Consider the following 21163-nt stretch of genomic DNA (forward strand, 5'->3'; position numbering starts at 1 on the left):
CAAAAGGGTTTAATGCTGCAATGTTATAACCATGTTTATCCCATGATATTAGAGAGACAAGGCGGATGATGTAATATATTTTATTGGACCAACTTCTGTTGTTGGTGAGAGACTAGCTTTCGATCTTACATAGAGCTTTTCTTCAGGTCTTCTAGTTTTCCAAACTTGAAGAGCTTTGTGTAAACTGGAAAGCTTGTCTCTCACCAACAGAAGTTGGCCCAATAAAAGATATTATCTCACCTACCCTTTTCTTAGAGAGACAAGGTAAGTCAGTTTGTATAAGATAAAGCAAGACATAACCTAGAAAGGGGAAAAAAACCAAATCTGAACAAAAAACCACCCGTATTTGGAGTGTCTTAAGCCATGAGGTTCTCTGAGTATCCTCAAATATAATGTTGTAATTAGAGATTGCATCATAACTGATATGCCCAAGGGGAACATGCCCAATGTGGACAGAATCTTCAGGAAATTTATCTGACAAAAATCTAAGAACTCTCTAGTGAGCATATGCAAACTGTAAATTTTCAAAGGCTTATAACTTGGCCAAATTTGGGTAGGTTTTCATCAGAATGGCAAAAGGCTCATCACAAAGGCCACTTCCTTGCCAAATTTTAACTCCCTGCTCCAAAGCATGGGGTCACTAAAGCTCATCAAAGAAAAGGTTGCCAGAATTTTTTTTTAACATGGACAAAACAATGTATTTTTTCCTAGCCTCATTCTCGGAACAGCTGAACCAATTTGGGTAAAATTTCCCCAAGTAATTTAGTCTGAGGTATATACCCAGCAAAGAAAATTTTCAGTGGTTAAGAGTTTGGCAAAATCATAAGCAACTGAAAACATGGTCTTATAATGGGAAATATCAAGTAACCAGTTCTACCTATATAATTTTATCTGAAAGTGAAAAATGGACAAGAAAGTTTGCACTAGATTGGTCTCTAAAATAGAATTCCTTTAAAGTAGGGCTATCAATTAATCACAGTTAACTCACATGATTAACTCAAAAAAATTAATCGCGATTAATTGCACTTATAACAACAGAATACCCATTGACAATTAAATATTTTGGATGTTTTTCTACATTTTCAATATTGACTTAAAATACAAAGTGCACAGTGCTCACTTTATATTATTATTTTTTATTACAAATATATGTACTGTAAAAACGATAAACAAAAGAAATAGTATTTTTCAGTTTATCTCATAAAAGTACTGAAGTGCAATCTCTATCATGAAAGTGTAACTTACAAATGTAGTTTTTTTTTTGTTACATAACTGCACTCAAAAACAAAACAGTGTAAAACTTTAGAGCCTACAAATTCACACAGTCCTACTTCTTATTCTGCCAATCACTAAAACATATAAGTTTGTTTACATTGACGGGAGATACTGCTGCCTGCTTCTTACTTACGTCACCTGAAATTGAGAACAGGTGTCCACATGGCACTGTTGTAGCCGGCGCTGCAAAGTATTTACGTGCCAGATATGCTAAACATTCGTATGCCCCTTCATGCTTTGGACACCATTCCAAAGGACATGCTTCCATGCTGATGATGCTCATTAAAAAAATAATGCTTCAATTAAATTTGTGACTGAACTCCGTGAAGGGACAATTGTATGTCTCCTGCTCTGTTTTACCTGCATACTGCATATATTTCATAGCAGTCTTTGATGATGACCCAGCACGTGTTCGTTTTAAAAACATTCTCACTGCAGATTTGCCAAAACGCAAAGAAGGTACCGATGTGAGATTTGTAAAAATATAGCACTTGACCCAAGCTTTAAGAATCTGAAGTGCCGTCCAAAATCTGACATGGACGAGGTGTGGCGCATGCTTTCAGAAGTCTTAAAAGAGCAACACTCTGATGCAGAAACTATAGAACCCAAACCACCAAAAAAGAAAATCAACCGTCTGCTGGTGGCATCTGACTCAGATGATGAAAATGAACATGCGGCAGTCCTCATCGCTTTGGATCGTTATCAGGTAGAACCCATCATCAGCATGGACACATGTCCTCTGGAATGGTGGTTAAAGCACGAAGGGACATATGAATGTTTGGCGCATCTGGCACGTAAATATTTTGCAATGCCAGTTACAACAGTGCCATGCGAATACCTGTTCTCACTTTCAGGTGACATTGTAAACAAGAAGCAGGGAACAGTATCTCCTGCAAATTGTGATCAACCTTGTTTGTCTGAGTGATTGACTGACCAAGGAGGAGGACTGAGTGGACTTGTAGGCTCTGAAGGTGTACATTTTATTTTTGAATGCAGGGTTTTTTGTACGTAATTCTACATTTGTAAGTTCAACTTTTATGATAAAGAGATTGCACTAACGTACTTGTATGAGGTTAATTGAAAAATACAATTTTTTTGTTTTTTACAGAGCATATATTTGTCATCAAAAATAAATATAAAATAAGCACTGTACACTTTGTAGTCTGTGTTGTAATTGAAATTAATATATTTAAAAATGTAGAAAACATATAAAAATATTTAAAATAAATGGTATTCTATTGTTGTTTAACAGCGCGATCAATTGCGCGATTAATTTTTTTAATCGCTTCACAGCCCTACTTTAAAGGAATTGTTCATCTTATATGAAGGTTTAAAATTACGTTAAATTAGCTAAACCCAGCAACGTTACTTACCTCTATAGTTTGAACCAGTGGTTCTCAAACTTATTTGACTGCAACCCTCTGTTGTCTGTAGTAGGTTACGCCCCTGCCTCACCACACAATTTTTTACCGATTAAAAAAAAAAAATCGACACACAACTCACTAAATATTAGAAACAGTAACGATACAAACAGAACCAACAATCCATTGCAATAAGAGCAAAAGCAAAACTGTGATCAATGCTTATCATTAAATGTGCACACTGCATCATAGCAAACGGATTAACGTATGGATGGCAATGACTTTGTGTAATGCGATGCAAGCTTAAGAGAAATCTGTAAAAATGCATAGCGCCATCTAGAGACAAATGCACAGCGCCATCTGAGGACCTGATATGTTTGGAGGAATCAGCTTTGCTCATTATTCATTGCTGTGGGTAAAATGTGCGCAGCATATTTCCCCCCGCCCCTCTAAAACTTCTCTCGCCTCCCAGTTTGAGAGCCTCTGGTCTGAATAAAGAGCACTCAATCCACAACTGTGCTTCTGCCTATATCTTTGCTCTCACTTCCTTCTACCACCCCCGTGCTTGTCATCTCTAGTCCTATTACAAGCTTCCTCCACAATGCTCCATTTTATTCTTCTTCCATTTGATATTTGCATTGTTTTTGTAGCCACCCATATGCCTGAAACTCCCCTTTTCCTCTGTCCTGAATGACCATGCCCTCCTCTTAAAATCATCCCTTCCATGACTTTATTTGTATCCAAGATACCATCCATATTATTAACAACTTTGAAAAGAGAATAAATGTTTATTACACACAACATAAACTTTTTAAGAGAGTGAATACACAGCATACCTGTATGCACACTTTGCATCAGCAGTTTTAGTTGTGACAGTAACATGGGCAACATGACTTATGCTAGCCAATGCCTATAGGGGGAAAAAATGAACTTTTACAAACCTCACTCAAGAAAATATTAATTTTGGAATTAATACTTCTACAGTGGTAGCGATTAAAATGTAGACATTTACCATTTGCAAGTAATTCATGTTACTGCGATATTCCCTATTTGTTAATTACTTGTAAGTGGTATATGTCAACATTTTAATAGCAAATACAGGATAGACTAAGTATTAACACAGAACCAGTGACACTGGTATAATTAAAGGCTTGACAGTTCTTAATCAATGCACTATTTTCCTTTAAAGGATTCTACTCAGAAGTAGCTTTTTACCTTCTTGATTTCCTTTTTAAATAGAAACTGAAATATTTAAAAAAAAAAAACAAAAATTAAGGGCTGAAGAGCTCCCAGCCTACATCTCTGGGTTCTTGACAGGAGATCTCCACCCAAAAAGAAAAGACAGGCCTAAAAATTCACATTATTTAAAATTTTAAAAGTTATTTCTAGTCTTCTCAATACATCATAAAGCAAAAAGGGCATAAATTCATTCCCATCCCTCTCCCTTTTCAGGTTGAAAATTACCAAGGAATGTGTTTTGAAACAAATATATTTACAACATATTTATATATTTGCATTATGACACAATATGCTTTTTCTTTTATTGCTTTCAAAACTTCTAATTTTATTTTATTATTTTGTGTGAGATTGAAAGACAAGGCTAAACCCTAGATCTTCCAAAGAACTGGGATGATCAAGGAACTAGGAAGAGCTAATTAAAATTAAGTGGTGATAAGAAGGGCTATCACTTTTGTTAAAGAGATAACTATTAAGTTTTGCAGCCAGTCGTCAAAGGGGAAGAACTCCCTGTGAATCCATTTAAACACACACTGCTCAGGGGAGTGGATCTCAAAGGGAGCCAGTTTTAAATTAAGCCAACAGGAGAAGCCTAACTTGCTTGCAACTTCACAGTGTGGGTCAATGGATAGAAAAAGCAGGGCATGAGGCTGTCTCCTTCCCTCCCAGTTTGCACAGCAATCAGAGCTCTAAGATCTCAGACATAACAGGGTATAAACTGTAATTATTATTCCTTCCTTTGCATAGAAGCTTTTAGCTGCATTAACAAAATCATAGTACCTCTTTTTATTAATGCATTTTCTGTATAACCTGCTTTTATTTTGCATATTTCCTCAGTTTTGTTTTAGTCTTATACTGAGTATAAAATACACACTACAGATCCTATGATGGCAATTTTTAAGGATGTAACTACTTCTTGTTCTTTCTAAAGGCACATTGCCACAGCACATCCTTCACAAAAGTGGCAGGGGAACTTACAGGTTCATAGGCACAAAAGGGGAGGGGAGGTGATTCTGAGTTGACAGTACTTAATCCTTCTATCTCCAACTTGGTCCCCCTACAGATCCACATGTAAAATTCTTCCACCCCAGACACAATTATCCTGCTGGTGGCACTGTAATCTTCTGCCAGGAGGCCAAACACCTCTGCAAACCAGTCAGTTTCACTACCGCCAACCCTGGGATCTCAGTCAGCAGTTCTAGAGGCTCCACAGCTTGGGTCTTATTCCAACAATCTCCTCCTCTTTACTCTCCCCAACCCAAACTGCTCCATCTCTTCTGGGGGAGAACCAACATGCTCCCTAGTGCTCAAATATCAATGGGGGAAGAGGACCAAAGTGACCCCAAAAACTAATCTTCGCCAGATCACTTAAATAGATTTGTCTACCCATCCCCCGCAGTTAACACACACTTCCTGGCTTCCACATCACTCATCTTTTCCTTGCACTCTACCTCCACCCTAAACACTCCCCCACATGCACACCAACCATACTCAGCGCCAAGATGGAGTCTCATAAGAAACTCGATCTTTTAAAAATGACTTCAGGAATCAGAAACCAACTACATCCCTTTACAACACATAGTAGCAATGAAAAAGCTGTTAATCATAAACTTACCTCTCCCCTAAACCCATATGTAGAAATACTAGCCAGATCTTCAAATTTTTGCAATTTGCTTGTAGTGAATCTCTCACACACAATATTCAAATCTTCTTTCTATATAAGACAGACAGACACGCATTAACATTTCATTTCTATTTCCACAATTTCTTAAGGCAGGGAAAAATTTCTGATGAATGTGTGAAAACGAAGTCCACAAGTAAGCACTACACCAACCTGTACCTGTCCAGTAGGTTTACCTACCCTGATTCCACACCCATTATCTTGGATTTGAATGAGTTTCAGACCTCCTTCCTTAACGATCACCTGGATGCTGGTAGATTTGGCATCCAAACTGCAAAAAGCAAAGCATCTCTCAGTGTCCAGTTAAGTGACATTTTCTTTCAAAGAAATCTAGTCTGCAATTATACTGCAATTTATATTATGCCCCCTCCCTCCCTCTTCTCATAACAATTACTAAACAGCTAACAGCAATGAGTCTAACCTTTCAGCATGGCTGCTGTGAGGGTTTTTGGGGTCATGGCATCAGTCTCCCCTATGTTCCTCTCCCCGCCCCCCATTCTGGAGCCAGGCCACCAAAAGGCAAAGACACCGGGAGCCAGTCCCTTCTTTTCTGACTGATATCATCATGCAATAAACCTTGTAGCCCAAAGCTGCCAGTAAGGGGGGAAAGGGGGGGGAAGAGTTATGCAGTTTAATGCTGTCAAGGACTGTTAGCCCATTTTCTCCAATCCCAGCAGCACACTGGGGGTGTGATGCCTACAGGCACCAAGGGGTTAAATTAGGGTTGCCAGGGGTCCAGTTTGCCCTGTCGAAAAGGGACCCTGGCAGCTCCGGTCAGCACTACTGACCAAGCCGTTAAGAGTCTGGTTGGCGGCACAGCGGGGTTAATGTAGGCTCCCTGCCTACCCTGGCTCCACACGGCTCCCAGAAGCAGCAGCATGTCCTCCCTCTGGCTCCTACACACAGGGGCAGCCAGGGGCCTCTGCACATTGCCCCCACCCCAAGCACTGGCTCTGCAGCTCCCACTGGCCGGGAACCTCAGCCAATTGGAGCTGCAGGGGCAGCACCAGCAGACAGGGCAGTGCACAGAGCTGCCTGGCCATGCCATTGTGTAGGAGCCAGAGGGGGGATATGCTGCTGCTTCTGGGAGCTGTTTGAGGTAAGCTCTGCCCAGAGCCTGCACCCAACCCCCTCCCATGCCCCAACCCCCTGCCCTACAAAAGAGCCCAGAGCACCCTCCCCCACCCTGAACCCCTCATCCCCAGCCCCACTCCAGAACTTGCACCCCCAGCCAGAGCCCTCATCCACCCCACACCCCCATCTCCTACCCCAGCGCTGATCCCCCTCCCACCCTCCAAACCCCTCAGTTCCAGCCTGGAGCACCCTTGTGCACCCCAAATCCCTGATCCCCAGACCGCCACCAGACCCCACACCCCCCAGCTGGAGCCCTCATAGCTCCCTCCCATTCCCTACCCCAGCCCAGAGCCTCCTCCCACACCATGAACCCCTCATTTCTGGCTTCACACCTGAAACCTCACACCCGGAGCCCAGAGCCCATATCCCCTCCCACACTCCAAACCCCTCAGCTCCACCCCCGCAGCCCGGAGCCTGCAACCCCTCCCAGCCCAATCCCCTTCCCCAGCCTGTATTCCCACCAGCGGATCCTGAACCTCTCCTCCCCAGCCCCACCCAGAGCCCACACCTCCAGCCCAGAGCCCATATCCCAACCCGCAGCCCACTCCGAATCCCTCAGCCACCCCCCCCCATCCCAGAGCCCCCTCCTGCACCCCAACCCCGCGCCCAGGCCGGTGAAAATGAGCGAGTGAGGTTGGACGGGGGGGGGGGGGATGGAGTGAGCAAGAGGCGGGGCCTCGGGGAAGGGGCGGGGCCTCGGTGCTGGGGTTTGTGTGAGTAGGAGGTTGGCAACCCTCGCCTAACTAAAGGGCAGCGCCCGCCAAGGAGAACCCCAAGGGTGGCGTTTCCCGCCCCCAGGAGCGGCCTTTGCCCTTCGCCCTCAGGGCAGCCGCAGGGCACGTTCGCGGCCACTTCCAGCCACCCCCAGCTTCCGTGGCGAGATGGGGGCAGCCCAGCGATGCGCCCGGGGGCACCGGAGCGCCGCCGGCGGGCGCCAGGACCGAAGCCGGTCGGGCTGCGTTGAGCGTAACTGCCGCTTGCCCCCGCCACGCGCACCAACCGCCCAGCCCCCCTGCCCGCGTGCGCGGCCCGGGGGTGTATCGGGCAGGTGCCCTCCCCCCCGGCCGCGTTACCAGTTCTCCAGCATCTCCTTGATGGCGTTGGCCGGCCTCTGGATGACCTCGCCGGCCGCGATGCGGTTCACCACGACCTCGTCCAGCCGCCGGATCACGCCAGCCATCAGCGCCATGAGGCGCGCCCGGGCGGGAGATGCTGAGGGGCCGGGATCTCTGAGCGGGGAAAGGGAGACCACCAGACCCAAGTGGGAGGAGCGAGGAGGGGCTCGCGCTACGATCCCCGCCCTTCCCCTCCTCGCTCCTGCGGGCGCGCGGCAAAGTAGGGTCGCGAACCCAGCAGACTCGCGCCAAACCGTTGCGGGCGAGAGCCTTGGCAGCTGCCGATTGGAAGGCGCGGGTGTCAATCGGCGGGGCTGGTCCGGCAGCTGTGTGGCGCAGAACTACAACTCCCATCGTTCCCTGCCCGCACCCTGGGGGCGGGGAATGGTGGGGGGGTAGGGAGGTGGTTACTTGTGTTCGCGAACGCGCTCGTTCCTATTGGCTGATCCCCGTGTCACGACTTGACATTTAGGGGGCCGGCAGGCCGCTCTGCAAGTGGTTCTGCGTGGCGCATAGAGTTGTGGGAGCTGCTGGGGGCCCCGAACAACTGCACGCGGGGGGGCCTGGGTTGTTCCATCTGACGCTGCAGGCCAGGGGGTCCCTGCGTAGAGGCTTATGCGTAAGCATTACAAATAATTTCTTGACCAATTTGTTTTTTCCTTGCCTTCATATTGTTTGCTGCAGTTAGTTCCTTGATATTGTACTTGTATTTGGTTAAACAGTTCAGCAATGTCATGCACAATATCAGTGAGATACTGTCTTCGGTAGTGTCATAAATATAAAGGGAAGGGTAAACCCCTTTGAAATCCCTCCTGGCCAGGGGAAAGCTCCTCTCACCTGTAAAGGGTTAAGAAGCTAAAGGTAACCTCGCTGGCACCTGACCAAAATGACCAATGAGGAGACAAGATACTTTCAAAAGCTGGGAGGAGGGAGAGAAACAAAGGGTCTGTGTCTGTCTGTAGTCGTCTTGGCCGGGGACAGAACAGGAATGGAGTCTTAGAACTTTTAGTAAGTAATCTAGCTAGGTATGTGTTAGATTATGATTTCTTTAAATGGCTGAGAAAAGAATTGTGCTGAATAGAATAACTATTTCTGTCTGTGTATCTTTTTTGTAACTTAAGGTTTTGCCTAGAGGGGTTCTCTATGTTTTGAATCTAATTACCCTGTAAGATATATACCATCCTGATTTTACAGGGGGGATTTCTTTATTTCTATTTACTTCTATTTTTTATTAAAAGTCTTCTTGTAAAACACTGAATGCTTTTTCATTGTTCTCAGATCCAAGGGTTTGGGTCTGTGGTCACCTATGCAAATTGGTGAGGCTTTTTATCCAACATTTCCCAGGAAAGGGGGGGTGCAAGTGTTGGGAGGATTGTTCATTGTTCTTAAGATCCAAGGGTCTGGATCTGTAGTCGCCTAAGCAAATTGGTGAGGCTTTTTACCAAACCTTGTCCAGGAAGTGGGGTGCAAGGTTTTGGGAAGTATTTTGGGGGGAAGGACGCGTCCAAACAGCTCTTCCCCAGTAACCAGTATTAGTTTGGTGGTGGTAGCGGCCATTCCAAGGATAACGGGGGTAATATTTTGTACCTTGGGGAAGTTTTGACCTAAGCTGGTAAAGATAAGCTTAGGAGGTTTTTCATGCAGGTCCCCACATCTGTACCCTAGAGTTCAGAGTGGGGGAGGAACCGTGACAGGTAGCCAGGCTCTTCATACCATGAAGTACAGGTTCAGAGACAGTTCCGTTGCCTGGTGGTCGAAATAGTTATATATATCTATATCTATATCTATATATTTCATATTACCCTCATTCCAAATGGATATTCCAGATTCAGATAATCTTGAAATGTAACCCATAATTCTGCTTAGATTTTGGAGTCTCCTATTTTGAGAAATACCAAACTGCAAATAGTCTTTTGCCCAGCCCTCGAGTCTTGTGCACATTCCTGATAAGATGCTAGTATATTAATTAACAAGTATACAGCAATAATACAGTTGCTTTTTACATAGTAGCCAAATTCATCCATACTTCAGTGATAAGGATTTAAAACCACAGGCACGTGAATTCACTTGCTCAATAATATACAGTTTAAATGACAGTTAGGCCTAGTCCAGTGGTTTCTAGCTGATTGCCTACTTAATTGTCCATATATGGTAGACTGAGGTGTAGTTGACCGTCTGTTAGTTATAAAGAACTTCATTTTTCTTTTCTCGATGCCCAGGCGTTTCTTCACTGTGCACTGATAACTTCTTCTGTCTTCGGTCTGTGGGATGCATCCTTAAACAACTTATCTTGGTTCACATAATAAAGATTTTTGCTTGTTTGTTTTACATTTCTTTGGTAACCCAAATTTAATATACAGATTAATTTAATTTAGTTTGTTTACAGTGTAATAGGGACCAAGTCTTTTATAACACAAGCTATACTTTTGTTCTGATTTTCCCAATTCTTTAGCACAAATAAACCTGTTTTAGATACTTTTGCAGTTGTTGCATAGATGTTCCTTTTCACTTAACATGTGCATTACTAATTTTTCATAATAAATATACTTTTTGACTGCTAAAATAGGTGCTCACAATCTTCTGAGAAGTGTACTGCTCTCTCCTGCTGAGCACTCTGTTTTAGCAAAAGAGTTAGTAACAGAATTTTTATCCAAGTTTTTCAGAGTTAATTTGCTTGTGATACCAATTCCACTTTTAACTGTTTAGAAGCACAAACTTTAACAACCAGTATGTCCTTTTAACATAACATAAAAGAAAAGAGTATAAAAAGTAAACCAAACTTAATTTTAAATGCAGGTCTATATAAACACATTGAGAGTATTAAACTTTTATGACACTTGGTTGTATTTGGGAGGCAAAGCTGGAAACCTGTTGAAATTGTTTGGTTAGCTTTAACATTTTGCAACATAACCAGACATAGTATATATTGTAATATATTTTAAACCATTTTTGTTATAACATTCTAATAACTATATCTTATTATTTAATGCATAAACAACTTTTATAAGAACCCAAACAAGAAATTGACACTTAAGCTATTACCAGCAGGACAGTGGGGTGGGAAGAGGTATTTTTTCATATTCTCTGTGTATAAATAAAGTCTGCTGCAGTTTCCACGGCATGCATCCGATGAAGTGAGCTGTAGCTCACGAAAGCTCATGCTCAAATAAATTGGTTAGTCTCTAAGGTGCCACAAGTACTCCTTTTCACTTTGTTAATGTTACCTTTGCATTAATGTTGAAGTTTCCCCTTACAATTTTCTCTTTGAATAAAAAGCCATGATTAATAAAAGGGAAATTGTTTTTGTTTGCAGTTGCATTATTTGTTGAGGCGAAAATATATGTATACGTATGTATTTATAAATGAGGCATTTTTGAGGTTTGCAAAAATTAGTTGGTTATTAATAATAGTATGATGGTTATACCCCAACTGTAATATTAAAATAATGTGGTACCACTTACATTTAAAAAAAAGTATAAAATAGATTTTTGTTGCAACAGAATTAAAACAAACAAACAACTCGTGACACACACACACAATACAAGGACACAGGACAACATACGTGACAGCTTACAATTAAAGATGAATGGTGTCAGAATTGTATTCATAACTATACAAGATAAGGCATTAAGAGCTCAAAATTATTATTATTTAGAAAACAGACAGGTAAACAAAAAAGTTAAACATGTAAATAAGCAAGTATTTACCTTTTCATTTAATTCTTTTTAATAAGAATTAATAAAAATTAAGTGCCCACTTTGCTATATTAATTTAGTAACTGAAGGAATTTTCCATTACTTTATTTTAAAAACTGCTATATGGAAACAAGGAAAACTCATGTTTCAAATATTAGTCAGTGGTTAGGATTAGAAACCTGAATTTCTGTTGCTTGGCAACCATATCTTCAAGAAAGTTAGGAGTATTTTCAGCTGTTGCATTCCTGAAGGCTTAAAATAATTAATTCGCCTGACTTAATTAAAGTGAAGTTTTTACCTTGTTTTCTCTGTTTGTTGTGTTGCTTTGTCTTCAGTTGCTTCACTTTTTTTAGCAGTGGAGATTTCTGTAATAACTGTAACAATTTTACATTTAGTTTTTAAAACAAAGAGAGGGCAGAAGTGGGGGGGGGGGAGGGGAAGGAAGAGCAATCTAGGATGGGGAGGGAGACCTCAGCCAAGAGAGATTGTTTTTACCTTTATCAAGTTATCTTAAAGGACAGGCAGCAGCAGCAAGTTTAGCAAACTGAGAGAAGATATAAAGGAAAACTTAACTGGTATGTATAAATATTTGAGTAAGAAGGTTATATTATTAGCTCTGCGGGAGGAGTGGGGCTCCATGGGCTAAAGCAGTTGGGAATCCATAACCCCTGGTTTTTATCCTGGCTCTGAGAGGAGAGTGGGGGGTGATTATCAGCTCTTCCAAAACCTGAATTTGTTCCCCTTGTGTCTGTTGTTTTTGTCTGTATGCCAAATGGATTGCAGGAGTGTCCTTGCCTGCTGCAGTTAACTGTTTCTGGGTAACTCTGTGTGATACTGCATCAATTCTAGGTGTTAAACTGCTCACTCTCTTGATTTTTCACTTTGAAATTCTTTTTTATCCACTCCCCTGCAATCATGTTGCACCTCCTGTCTCCTAATATGCTCTGTGAACTGTTCCGTTTTGTCCTTCATATGATTTACCAATCCAGTGACAGTATTGTTTGCTTCTTCTCGCTCCTGTGCACTTATTTCTCCTGTTCTAACAGGACCCAGTCTAGATCTCAGTTTAGGATTTACCAGAACCTGGCTCTTATCCTACAGTGGTGGTTGCAGTGTGGTGGTCCCTGCCAATGGGTTGTTAGGTGGCTGGTCTAGGTCATTCCACATGTCCCCATTGCAACACCCATTCCAATCATCCCATGTTCCATGTTTTAATTTTGCTAGGGCCATCTTTTTCCATTTCCGTCCCTATTCTTTAGGCACTATATAAGTACCCAAAGTCTGTTGTTGCCCAACAAGATTTATAATGGGGGATGGCACTTCTCTTCTTTGCAGATTCTCTACAGCTGTTTCTAATTTTCTATTCTGTTCCTGTGCTTTCCAGTGTTTTTTTGCTTCTGTTGTTTCTTCTCACTTTTTCTTTGTTTCTGTTACTTGCCCCATCAATTTTGTGGTGTGTTGTCTTAACCATTTAACAGTCCTGTTCATAGTTTGCAATATTATACATTTCTTACTCTTATTATTATTTTTCAGGGCTACAGTCTCTGCCCTAGCCTTACAGATTCTATTCCATGTTTCTTCCCCACTTTGTTTTTTAAACTCATATGGACTGCTTTTTTTTTTTTTTTTTGTTACCCAGTGTGTCCAAACCTTATTAAAATCTGTGAAGATATCTAGGGAGAGAATTAGGTGGTTCCCTAGCTCGGAGTTTTCTGTCATGTTAGGTTGCAACCCCTACAGCAGACAGCTCGCCACTTACCAAATCAACAGTTGGGGTCACCAATGTTGTCTGTTGGGTGGGTGGGTGTGTGTGTGTGTTCTCTCTGTATACAGTCCCAGCCCCGCACAGATAACTGGTTCAGCAGACCTTGATAGCACTACTCAGAAAGACCACAGACTCGGTTCGGTGGTGAAGGCACTTGGCCAGGTTTATTATTGATGAAGCACGATCCTAGTGCCCTGGCTCCATGGTTAAAAGTACACTAACACATGTATGCTCACGACAATGGACCAGCTGAGTCAACAGCAGGAATATATGCTGCCCTCTAGGCTGGACAAAGGTACCCCTCTCATTATTTCTCTTTGATACATGGATATGAACAAGTTACGTATTATACTCCTGATATGGTTAGTTACCAACTCTACACCTTGTACCTCCTGGTTTGAACAAAACATTCATTATTCATTCATTATTCTGTCCTCCCATCCTTCTCTTACTCAGGGTCAGTGTGTTCCTGTACCATCTCCCAGGAATGTGTTTACATAAATGTCCTGTACTTAGGAGTGCCTGTGTTTTAGCAAGGCTTGTTGTACCTTTGCCAAGTTCATGTACCAGACAGTGAACTTGTAAGCAAGCGTCTGCTTTATGACAGAGCCTGACTTTGGCTCATAGCACAGCCTGGCTTTTCTGACTGTGGTTCGGGCCTCAAGTCTTGCAGCAGGCCCAGTGCTCTAGGCTCTCTCTCTCTATTACAGCCACAGGTAGGCCGCAACAACAAAGAGGACCTCTGTAATGGAAAGGCAAAAGGGAAGAACCCAGTGCTAACCATGGCCATTGTCAATGACAAACTGCAGGAAGCATCTGTGAGCTGGATGCATTGCTATATGAGAATATGCATCCTGAAGGTTGAGGACCACAAACCAGTCACCTGAATCAAATGACAATATTATTGCTACTAAGGTTCCCATCCTGAATGTGTTCTGATTCCTTAGGTTCATGATTGGTCTCTATCTTCCTTTCGTCTTGGGTATCGAGAAGTACCTGCAGTAGAACTGTTTCCCAATGAAAGAGAGGAGAACTGGTTCAATCACCGCCAGGAGCAGGAGGGATTGTATGACCTGCCTTGAGAGACCCTCATGAGAAGAACCCCTGAAAGGGGAAGGGGGCGTGGAAGGGATGGAGCTGAAGTGAATGGCATAGCCTGATGTAATGACTTCTAGTATCTAGCTGTCTGATGTGATGTACTCTCGAAGGTTTGAAATGAGAAAGATGATCCCTGTCTGATGGAGGGGAAGGTGAGAGGGTGGTGGAGCATAAGAGGCAGATTGCAGAATGACCCTTGACTGAAGGGTCAAAATGGCTGGTTAGAAGAAGTTGCTGACTGGGAGGTGACAGTGCATGATGGGCCCTTCTTGAGGAATCTGGGCCTCTTCTTGCATGATTCTTTGGAAGGTTTGGTGCTGGACAGGATGACACCATTGTGCTGTCTGTGACTGTCCGAATTTTCTCTTGGTTGCAGAGATGTAGATGCCTAGGGATTGGAGGATCTCTCTAGAATCCTTTAATAAGTGAAGGAATTCATCTGTGGCCCTGCTGAAGAGCTTGGGGCCCTCAAAGATCCTCCATTGTATTCTGGACCTCCTTTAGGAGTCCAGAGAACTGCAGCCAGGAAGTGCGGTTCATAATTATGGCAGCTGCCATAGAGCAAAAAGTTGTGTTCACTGCATCCAGTGAGCCCTGCAAAGAGGCTTTGGAAATCCTCTGACCTTCAGTGATGAAGGCCTGGAACTGGTCCTTCTGGTCTTGTGGCACATAATAAAATGAGATAATTTGTGTAGTCATACTTGGCCATGGTAGTTAACTATCCTGAACTGTAATGTGGCCAAGAAGGACCAGATGCTTAAGCTCCTTGTCCTGAGGAGCAGATCTGGAGTGATGTTTTCTGTTTCTTTCCTTTATGGCATTGAGCCCCAGTGAATTTGTGGTGGGCTGGGAGAAGAGGTATTCCAAGCTTGTTGCAGGTATGCAGTATTTTTTTTGTCCATCCTCTTGCAAATAGATGAGATAGTGACTGGTGTTTGCCATACTGTTCAAGCTGGTGACATATTTAGGTTAGGCTATTTTGCCATGCAGAGAGGTATGTAGGATATCTACTAGGGCATGCTGTGGTTCCTGCACTTCTTCCAAGGGGACCTGCAACGACTTAGCTATCCTCTTGGAAGACTTTGAAGTTATCCGCGTAGGGAGGGAGAAGAGGCATAACAGCCTCATTTGGTGAGGAGGACAACTTGTTAGATGGCACTGCTACTTCCTCAACTCTCAGCTCTTGTTCTTCTAGAGCAGTGGTTCTTAACCTTTACTGCAGCCTGCACCCCTTTTGGCTCTCAAAATATGTTCTCGTACCCCTTATCAAAAATCATTGAAGTAGGTCAGTTCTTTAAACCTAGATATATTTTGTTTGTATATTACAGTAATTGTTAAATGTATAATGTTAATAAATACATAGGTTTGATGAAACAAAGTAGTTGTACTTATGTGCCTGTGCCTAATTTGTATTTTTGATGATTTACTTTCTAAAAAAATCTGGCATGTCTTGCACCCCCAGAAAGGGCGTCTTACACCCCAGGGGGTGCGAGCACCCCAAGTTAAGAACCACTGTTCTAGAGGGTCTTCTTGAGGAGGGGAGTGAGTCCTGTGGTACCAGGGGTTGCCCGTTGGTGGATCCTTTTGCATGAGGGTATCCTATAGAACTGGCCTCTGTGTAGGATCCAAGGATTCCAGAAAGGCATAAGGGAAGGGGGAGGGACCCCAAGAGTGCTCCTGCCAGAGAGGTGGTTAAATCGGTCATTGTCTGGTTCATGGGGTCTCTTCCTTGGGAGACATCTCAGGCAGGGAGGTAGAGAAATTTTGGATGGACATCTGAGTCTGAGGAGGTATCTTCTCCTGTTCCTATAGAGGCAGGAGGAGTTGTGGGGGCTAAAGATGTCTGCACCGGTGGCTGTGTTCGTACCAGAAGTTGTGTTGGTACTGGCTGCCATGCCTTCACCTGTGGGTGCGGTAGCACCTGGGAGGTATGGCAGTATCTGCAGAAGATCTCTCTTGATATTTAGTAGAGGGGATTCAAGTTCTTCCAACACTCAAAGATCCTCTTGCAAAAGAAATCTAATTGGTACTGGCAAAGCAGGACAATGAGTGGTGGTTGTGATGCAACTGGCGGTACCAGGGATGGTATGGCTGGACCATCCGTATGGTCCTTATGCCCTGGACCCACAGAAGTGTGTGAGTCCAAAAGCCGAGAGATACCAAAACGGTATAAACTAAAGTGGAAAAAGACTCCTTATTCTGGAATAAGAGTTTCCAAACAAAGAGTTATACCAGTATAATTATAGTGGTAAAATTATACCTGTATAATCAGGCTGGTAAATTTCCCTATGTAGATATGCACTGTGTTTCTTATAGCAACCAGGTTTCTTTGTTCTCTCCCTCTGGTAAGCTTGGCCAGTCTCCAGAGGGTTGAAAGTTATAGAATTACACATCACTTAGTTTTTCTTCTTCCATTCTATTTGGGGCATTTACTATTGCTCCCCACTTCTATTGCCTGCTGAGGATTGTCAATAACTCATCTCCAGTCAGTTACTTTGGTATAGGGTTTGGCATATCTGCTTTTAGCACTTCCAGTTTTACTTGGTATGCAGGATCATTAACTTTTTGTTAGTCTTCAGAGCCCATTACATATCCATAGTGTGACGGGTTGGACCCCCCCTGTCCAGGATGCCACCTGATGTACTGGGGTTTCACTGAGCCTCTCCTGCTCCACCAGCCTGGATTCCGTCTCCCTGTTTTGCTGAATTAGGCTCTCCAGCTTCTTGCAGCACACACACACAGAGGTAGGGCCACACACAGCTGCAGACAGACTGAAGTCAGCTCTGTATGAGATGACTCACCCAGCAGTCATGTGCCCGCCCCTTTTGGGAGATAAACCCAAAATAATACTGTCTTGCACTGTATAGAAAAATCTGCACACACAAGCTCATAAAAATTCGCCCTGTTCCTCAGTGTGAAGAGAGATGCACAGCTCCTTGCCCCGCCCCAATTAGAAATTGCATAAGCTGGGTTTAATAATACCCAAAACAAATTTTATTAACTATGAAAGGCAGATTTTAAGTGGTTAAAGGGATAGCAAACCGAACAAAGCCGATTACTAAGCAAATAAAACAAAACATGCAAACTAAGCTTGATTCACTAAAGAAATTGGCTACAAATAGTAATTTCTCCCCTAAATATTGTCACAGGCAGATTACAGAGAGTCTTGAAAGCCAACAGCAGTGGCCTGCAGCTTGAAACTTCAGGTATTTCCACTCAGACTGGACGCCCTTCCAGCCTGGGCTCAACCCTTCTCCCCTCACTTCAGTTCTTGCTTCAAAGTGTTTTTCAGTGTCTCTTTGGGTGGGGAAGCAGAGGAGAACCATGATGATATCACTCCCCTGCCTTATATAGCTTTTGTGTATGAAGGGAACCCTTTGTCTTCCAGTGGAAAAACACTGGCATCCCAACAGGGGGGAGGCCCAAAACCAGGTGACTCAGACCCATGTCTCTGCAGGGTTTTAGCAGCCATTACTCATAGGCTGTCTTGGGCATCCACAGGAAGACTAAGCTCTTTCACAGTCCATTGTCTTTGCTAATGGGCCATCAGCCCTGTCTGGCTTTTTCATTGTTGTATCTGAAGGATGAGTTGTGGGTGACACCCAAAGTAGCACATTTGAAATACAGATACATGATTAATATTCCTAACTTCAGATACAGAAAGCTTATGCTCAAATAAATTTGTTAGTCTCTAATGTGCTACAAGTACTCCTTTTCTTTTTGCGGATACAGACTAACAGGGCTGCTACTCTGAAACCAGAAATGATACAGGCATACAAATTGGATAATCACATTCAATAAATCATAACCTTTCCAATGATATCTTACATGAGCCATCTTGCAAAAAGTTTATCATAAGCATATGGAGTGTAATGTTACAAATAGTAACACCAGTTATAGAAGGCCACGTGTTTATACCAACTCTTCCCAGTTCAAGTCACTTCCACAGACAGTGCATGAAAATGAAGGTTCTACACACACCAAAACTGCCTTGCATTAATCTTGAACAGGATTCTATCTAAATAGAAACTCAGGGCTTGTCTTTGCAGGGGAAGAAGCCTACAGTAGCTGGTGTGCACTAGTTCTCTGCCCAAACTCCCCATGTGGACACTCTTACTGTGCACTCACCTTGGAACTGTATTAAGCTAAACCACCTGAGGGCACTATTAGTGTGCAGTAAGAGTGTTCATAAGGGGAGTTGGTTCATAGTAGCTAGTGCACTTTAAATTCACCTCCTCGCTCACAAGCCCTCAGATTAGGGTGACCAGTTGTCCCATTTTTAAAGGAACAGTCCTGTATTTAAGCCCTCCTGCAGGTGTCCTGACTTTGTCCCATATTGTCCCATATTTTCTGTCTCCCTCACATCAGTACTGGCCAGATACTCGCTCACTAGCGACAGTCCCACCAGCGGTGAGTAGGGGGGGAGAGTCCAGTGGCCGACGATGGGGGTGGGTGTGCAAGGCTTGTGGTGGGATGAAGATGCAGTGTGCAGGGCCAGCCGCTCCCCCTGCTGGTCCATTAGCACAGTCCCTACTGCGGCCTACCCCCACCCTGTCCTGCTTCAGGCTGGCACTCGTTGTGTGCTGTGAACTGCGGTGGCTGGTGAGTGCAGGCAGGTGCCAGGTGGCAGCCAGTTATGTGTCACCTCTGTTGCCCACCCATTGGCCCTTTATGTGCTCCCCATCTTGCTGTCCTCTCCCTGCTTTGCCTCTTCACTCCCCCTCTAGCCCTGCTGCTCCTCCATATTCCCACGGGTGGGGCATGTCCCGTTCCCAGCACTGTGCAGAGAACCCCTGCCCTGGTCAGAGTGCTCAGCTCACCAGCAGCCTGACCGGCAGGCTCCTTCCTTCACCCACTGCCTCTGGCTGGGCTAGTGCCCTGGGAAAGCCCAAGACCCTCCAACCTGGGATGCTGGCCAGGAGGAGCTGAGCCCTGCATGTGCCAAAGTCTCACACAGCACTGGCACGGGGAAGGCTCTCTTCCCCTCAGCTATGCTCTGGAGAGGGGACTGGGGGAGAGCGATTTCCAGCCTATTCATGCCCCAAACCTGCAGGCTCCACAGCAGCCCCTGGGGCAAGTGCTTAGCACCCTCTTCACCTCCCACCCCTGCGCCCTACCCCCAGGGAGCCCAGGGCTGCTTCATCCCCTAGTCACTCTTCCCTGCTGAGCCACCGCTCTGGCCAGGTTGATTGAAGCCCCTACAGTCAGGTTCCCTGGGCCCTGGTGCACAATGCATCCTTAGGGCTTGTCAAGGTTCCTTTCCCACTCTGAACTCTAGGGTACAGATGTGGGGACCTGCATGAAAAAAACCCTAAGCTTATTTTTACCAGCTTAGGTTAAAACTTCCACAAGGTACAAACTATTTTACCTTTTGTCCCTGGACCTAGATGCTGCCGCCGCCAAGCATCTAACAAATATAACAGGGAAAGAGCCCACTTGGAAACGTCTTTCCCCTCCAAGCTCTACACCCCCTTTCCTGGGGAAGGCTTGATAAAAATCCTCATCAATTTGCGTAGGTGAACACAGACCCAAACCCTTGGATTTTAAGAACAATGAAAAAGCAATCAGGTTCTTAAAAGAAGAATTTTAATTAAAGAAAAAGTAAAAGAATCACCTCTGTAAAATCAGGATCGTAAATACCTTACAGGGTAGTCAGATTCAAAACATAGAGAATCCCTCTAGGCTAAACCTTAAGTTACAAAAAGACACAAAAACAGGAATATACATTCCATTCGCACAACTTATTTTATTAGCAGTTTAAACAAAACCAGAATCTAACGCATGTCTAACTAGATTACTTATTAACTCTTTACAGGAGTTCAGTTTTTCAGTCTAAAAATTTAGACCAGTTCTAATGACTAAAGCACGGTAAGCATTTATAAAGCACACTGTCCTTTACAATAAGGCTCTTTTACACCACTCTGGAAATTCAAGGGAGCCTTAAAATGTTTACACCTGTTTTATACTCCTGGGGGAATTCACTAAGAACAATGGGAACAATTCACTAAGCAGGGAGGCTGTTACATTATGTTCTGCCTGAGGGGACAGAGCCTGCCCCATGCCTACCTCCTCAGACACACCCAAAAACCCTGCCTCTCCAAGCATGCTGTAATAGTGAGCGAGAGGGACTGAATGTCTCTCTCTCACACGCATGACTGCCAGCCCTCCTGTCCCGGTAGTGATTTATGTCTCTACTGGCTGCTCCGGGTGCCCAAACTGACCTGCCTGCACTGCTGGGGAGGGAAGTGTGACTGGTTTTAGGGAAGCTAAGGGAAGCCCCATCAGAAGTGAAAGCCCCCTCCTCAGCAAAGGGTGCAAATTATAAAGGCACGTAGGTCTGGTTTACACATAGTTTTTGTACTATTTCAGTTGGGGTTATGATTTTTTTTATTGAAATAGTTATGCTGGTATAACTTCTATTGTGGATGCATTTATATGGGTATTTAGGTGCCTTGTAGCCAGGTTTACATGAAAAATTTTTGCTGACATAACTATGTTGGTTAGGGGTGTGATGAGGTATTATCTGTGACTGACATAGCTGTACTGGCAAAAACCCCTAGTGCAGACAGTTATATTGGCGAAATTATGCTTTTGCTGGTATAGTTCATTTTGCTCAGGGAAGCTGGCATAAGCTATATTGGCAAAATATTGCCACTACTACCACCATTCTTGCTAGCAAGCATGCTTGTTCCTCTGGCCACTCAGTACTGCTCCATAAAAGGGTCCATCTCCATTCAGTTTCTATTTCTTCCACACTCAACTTTAAAGGTGAAACTTAGCAGTTCCCAGAAGCCTCGCATACT

The 21163-nt window shown here is 43.8% G+C and overlaps 2 protein-coding genes across 5 annotated transcripts in view; one reads left to right on the plus strand and one right to left on the minus strand.

Moving 5' to 3' along the window:
• Nucleotides 1-8001, minus strand: part of MLH1 (mutL homolog 1) — a 32870-nt gene extending 24869 nt beyond the window's left edge. The window contains exons 1-4 of one of the 2 annotated variants that reach the window (XM_084620166.1): nucleotides 7761-8001; nucleotides 5734-5824; nucleotides 5488-5586; nucleotides 3473-3546 (exon numbers count right to left, since the gene is read on the minus strand). In XM_084620166.1, coding sequence (XP_084476292.1) covers nucleotides 3473-3546; nucleotides 5488-5586; nucleotides 5734-5824; nucleotides 7761-7876 — 380 coding nt within the window. In that variant the 5' untranslated portion in view covers nucleotides 7877-8001. Of the gene's footprint in view, nucleotides 1-3472; nucleotides 3547-5487; nucleotides 5587-5733; nucleotides 5825-5974; nucleotides 6473-7760 lie in introns of those variants that run through there. The other variant, XM_084620167.1, reaches the window with a different exon arrangement.
• A 198-nt stretch (nucleotides 8002-8199) lies between these two features.
• Nucleotides 8200-21163, plus strand: part of TRANK1 (tetratricopeptide repeat and ankyrin repeat containing 1) — a 93404-nt gene continuing 80440 nt past the window's right edge. Inside the window, exon 1 of one of the 3 annotated variants that reach the window (XM_084620159.1) lies at nucleotides 8200-8421. The gene's annotated coding sequence lies outside the window, so the exon portion shown is untranslated. Of the gene's footprint in view, nucleotides 8422-8612; nucleotides 8811-11948; nucleotides 12073-21163 lie in introns of those variants that run through there. The other 2 variants (XM_084620161.1, XM_084620163.1) reach the window with 2 other exon arrangements.

The sequence above is a fragment of the Lepidochelys olivacea genome, assembly GCF_965140295.1.
Source record: "Lepidochelys olivacea isolate rLepOli2 genome assembly, chromosome: 2".
Classification (NCBI taxonomy): Eukaryota; Metazoa; Chordata; order Testudines; family Cheloniidae; genus Lepidochelys; species Lepidochelys olivacea.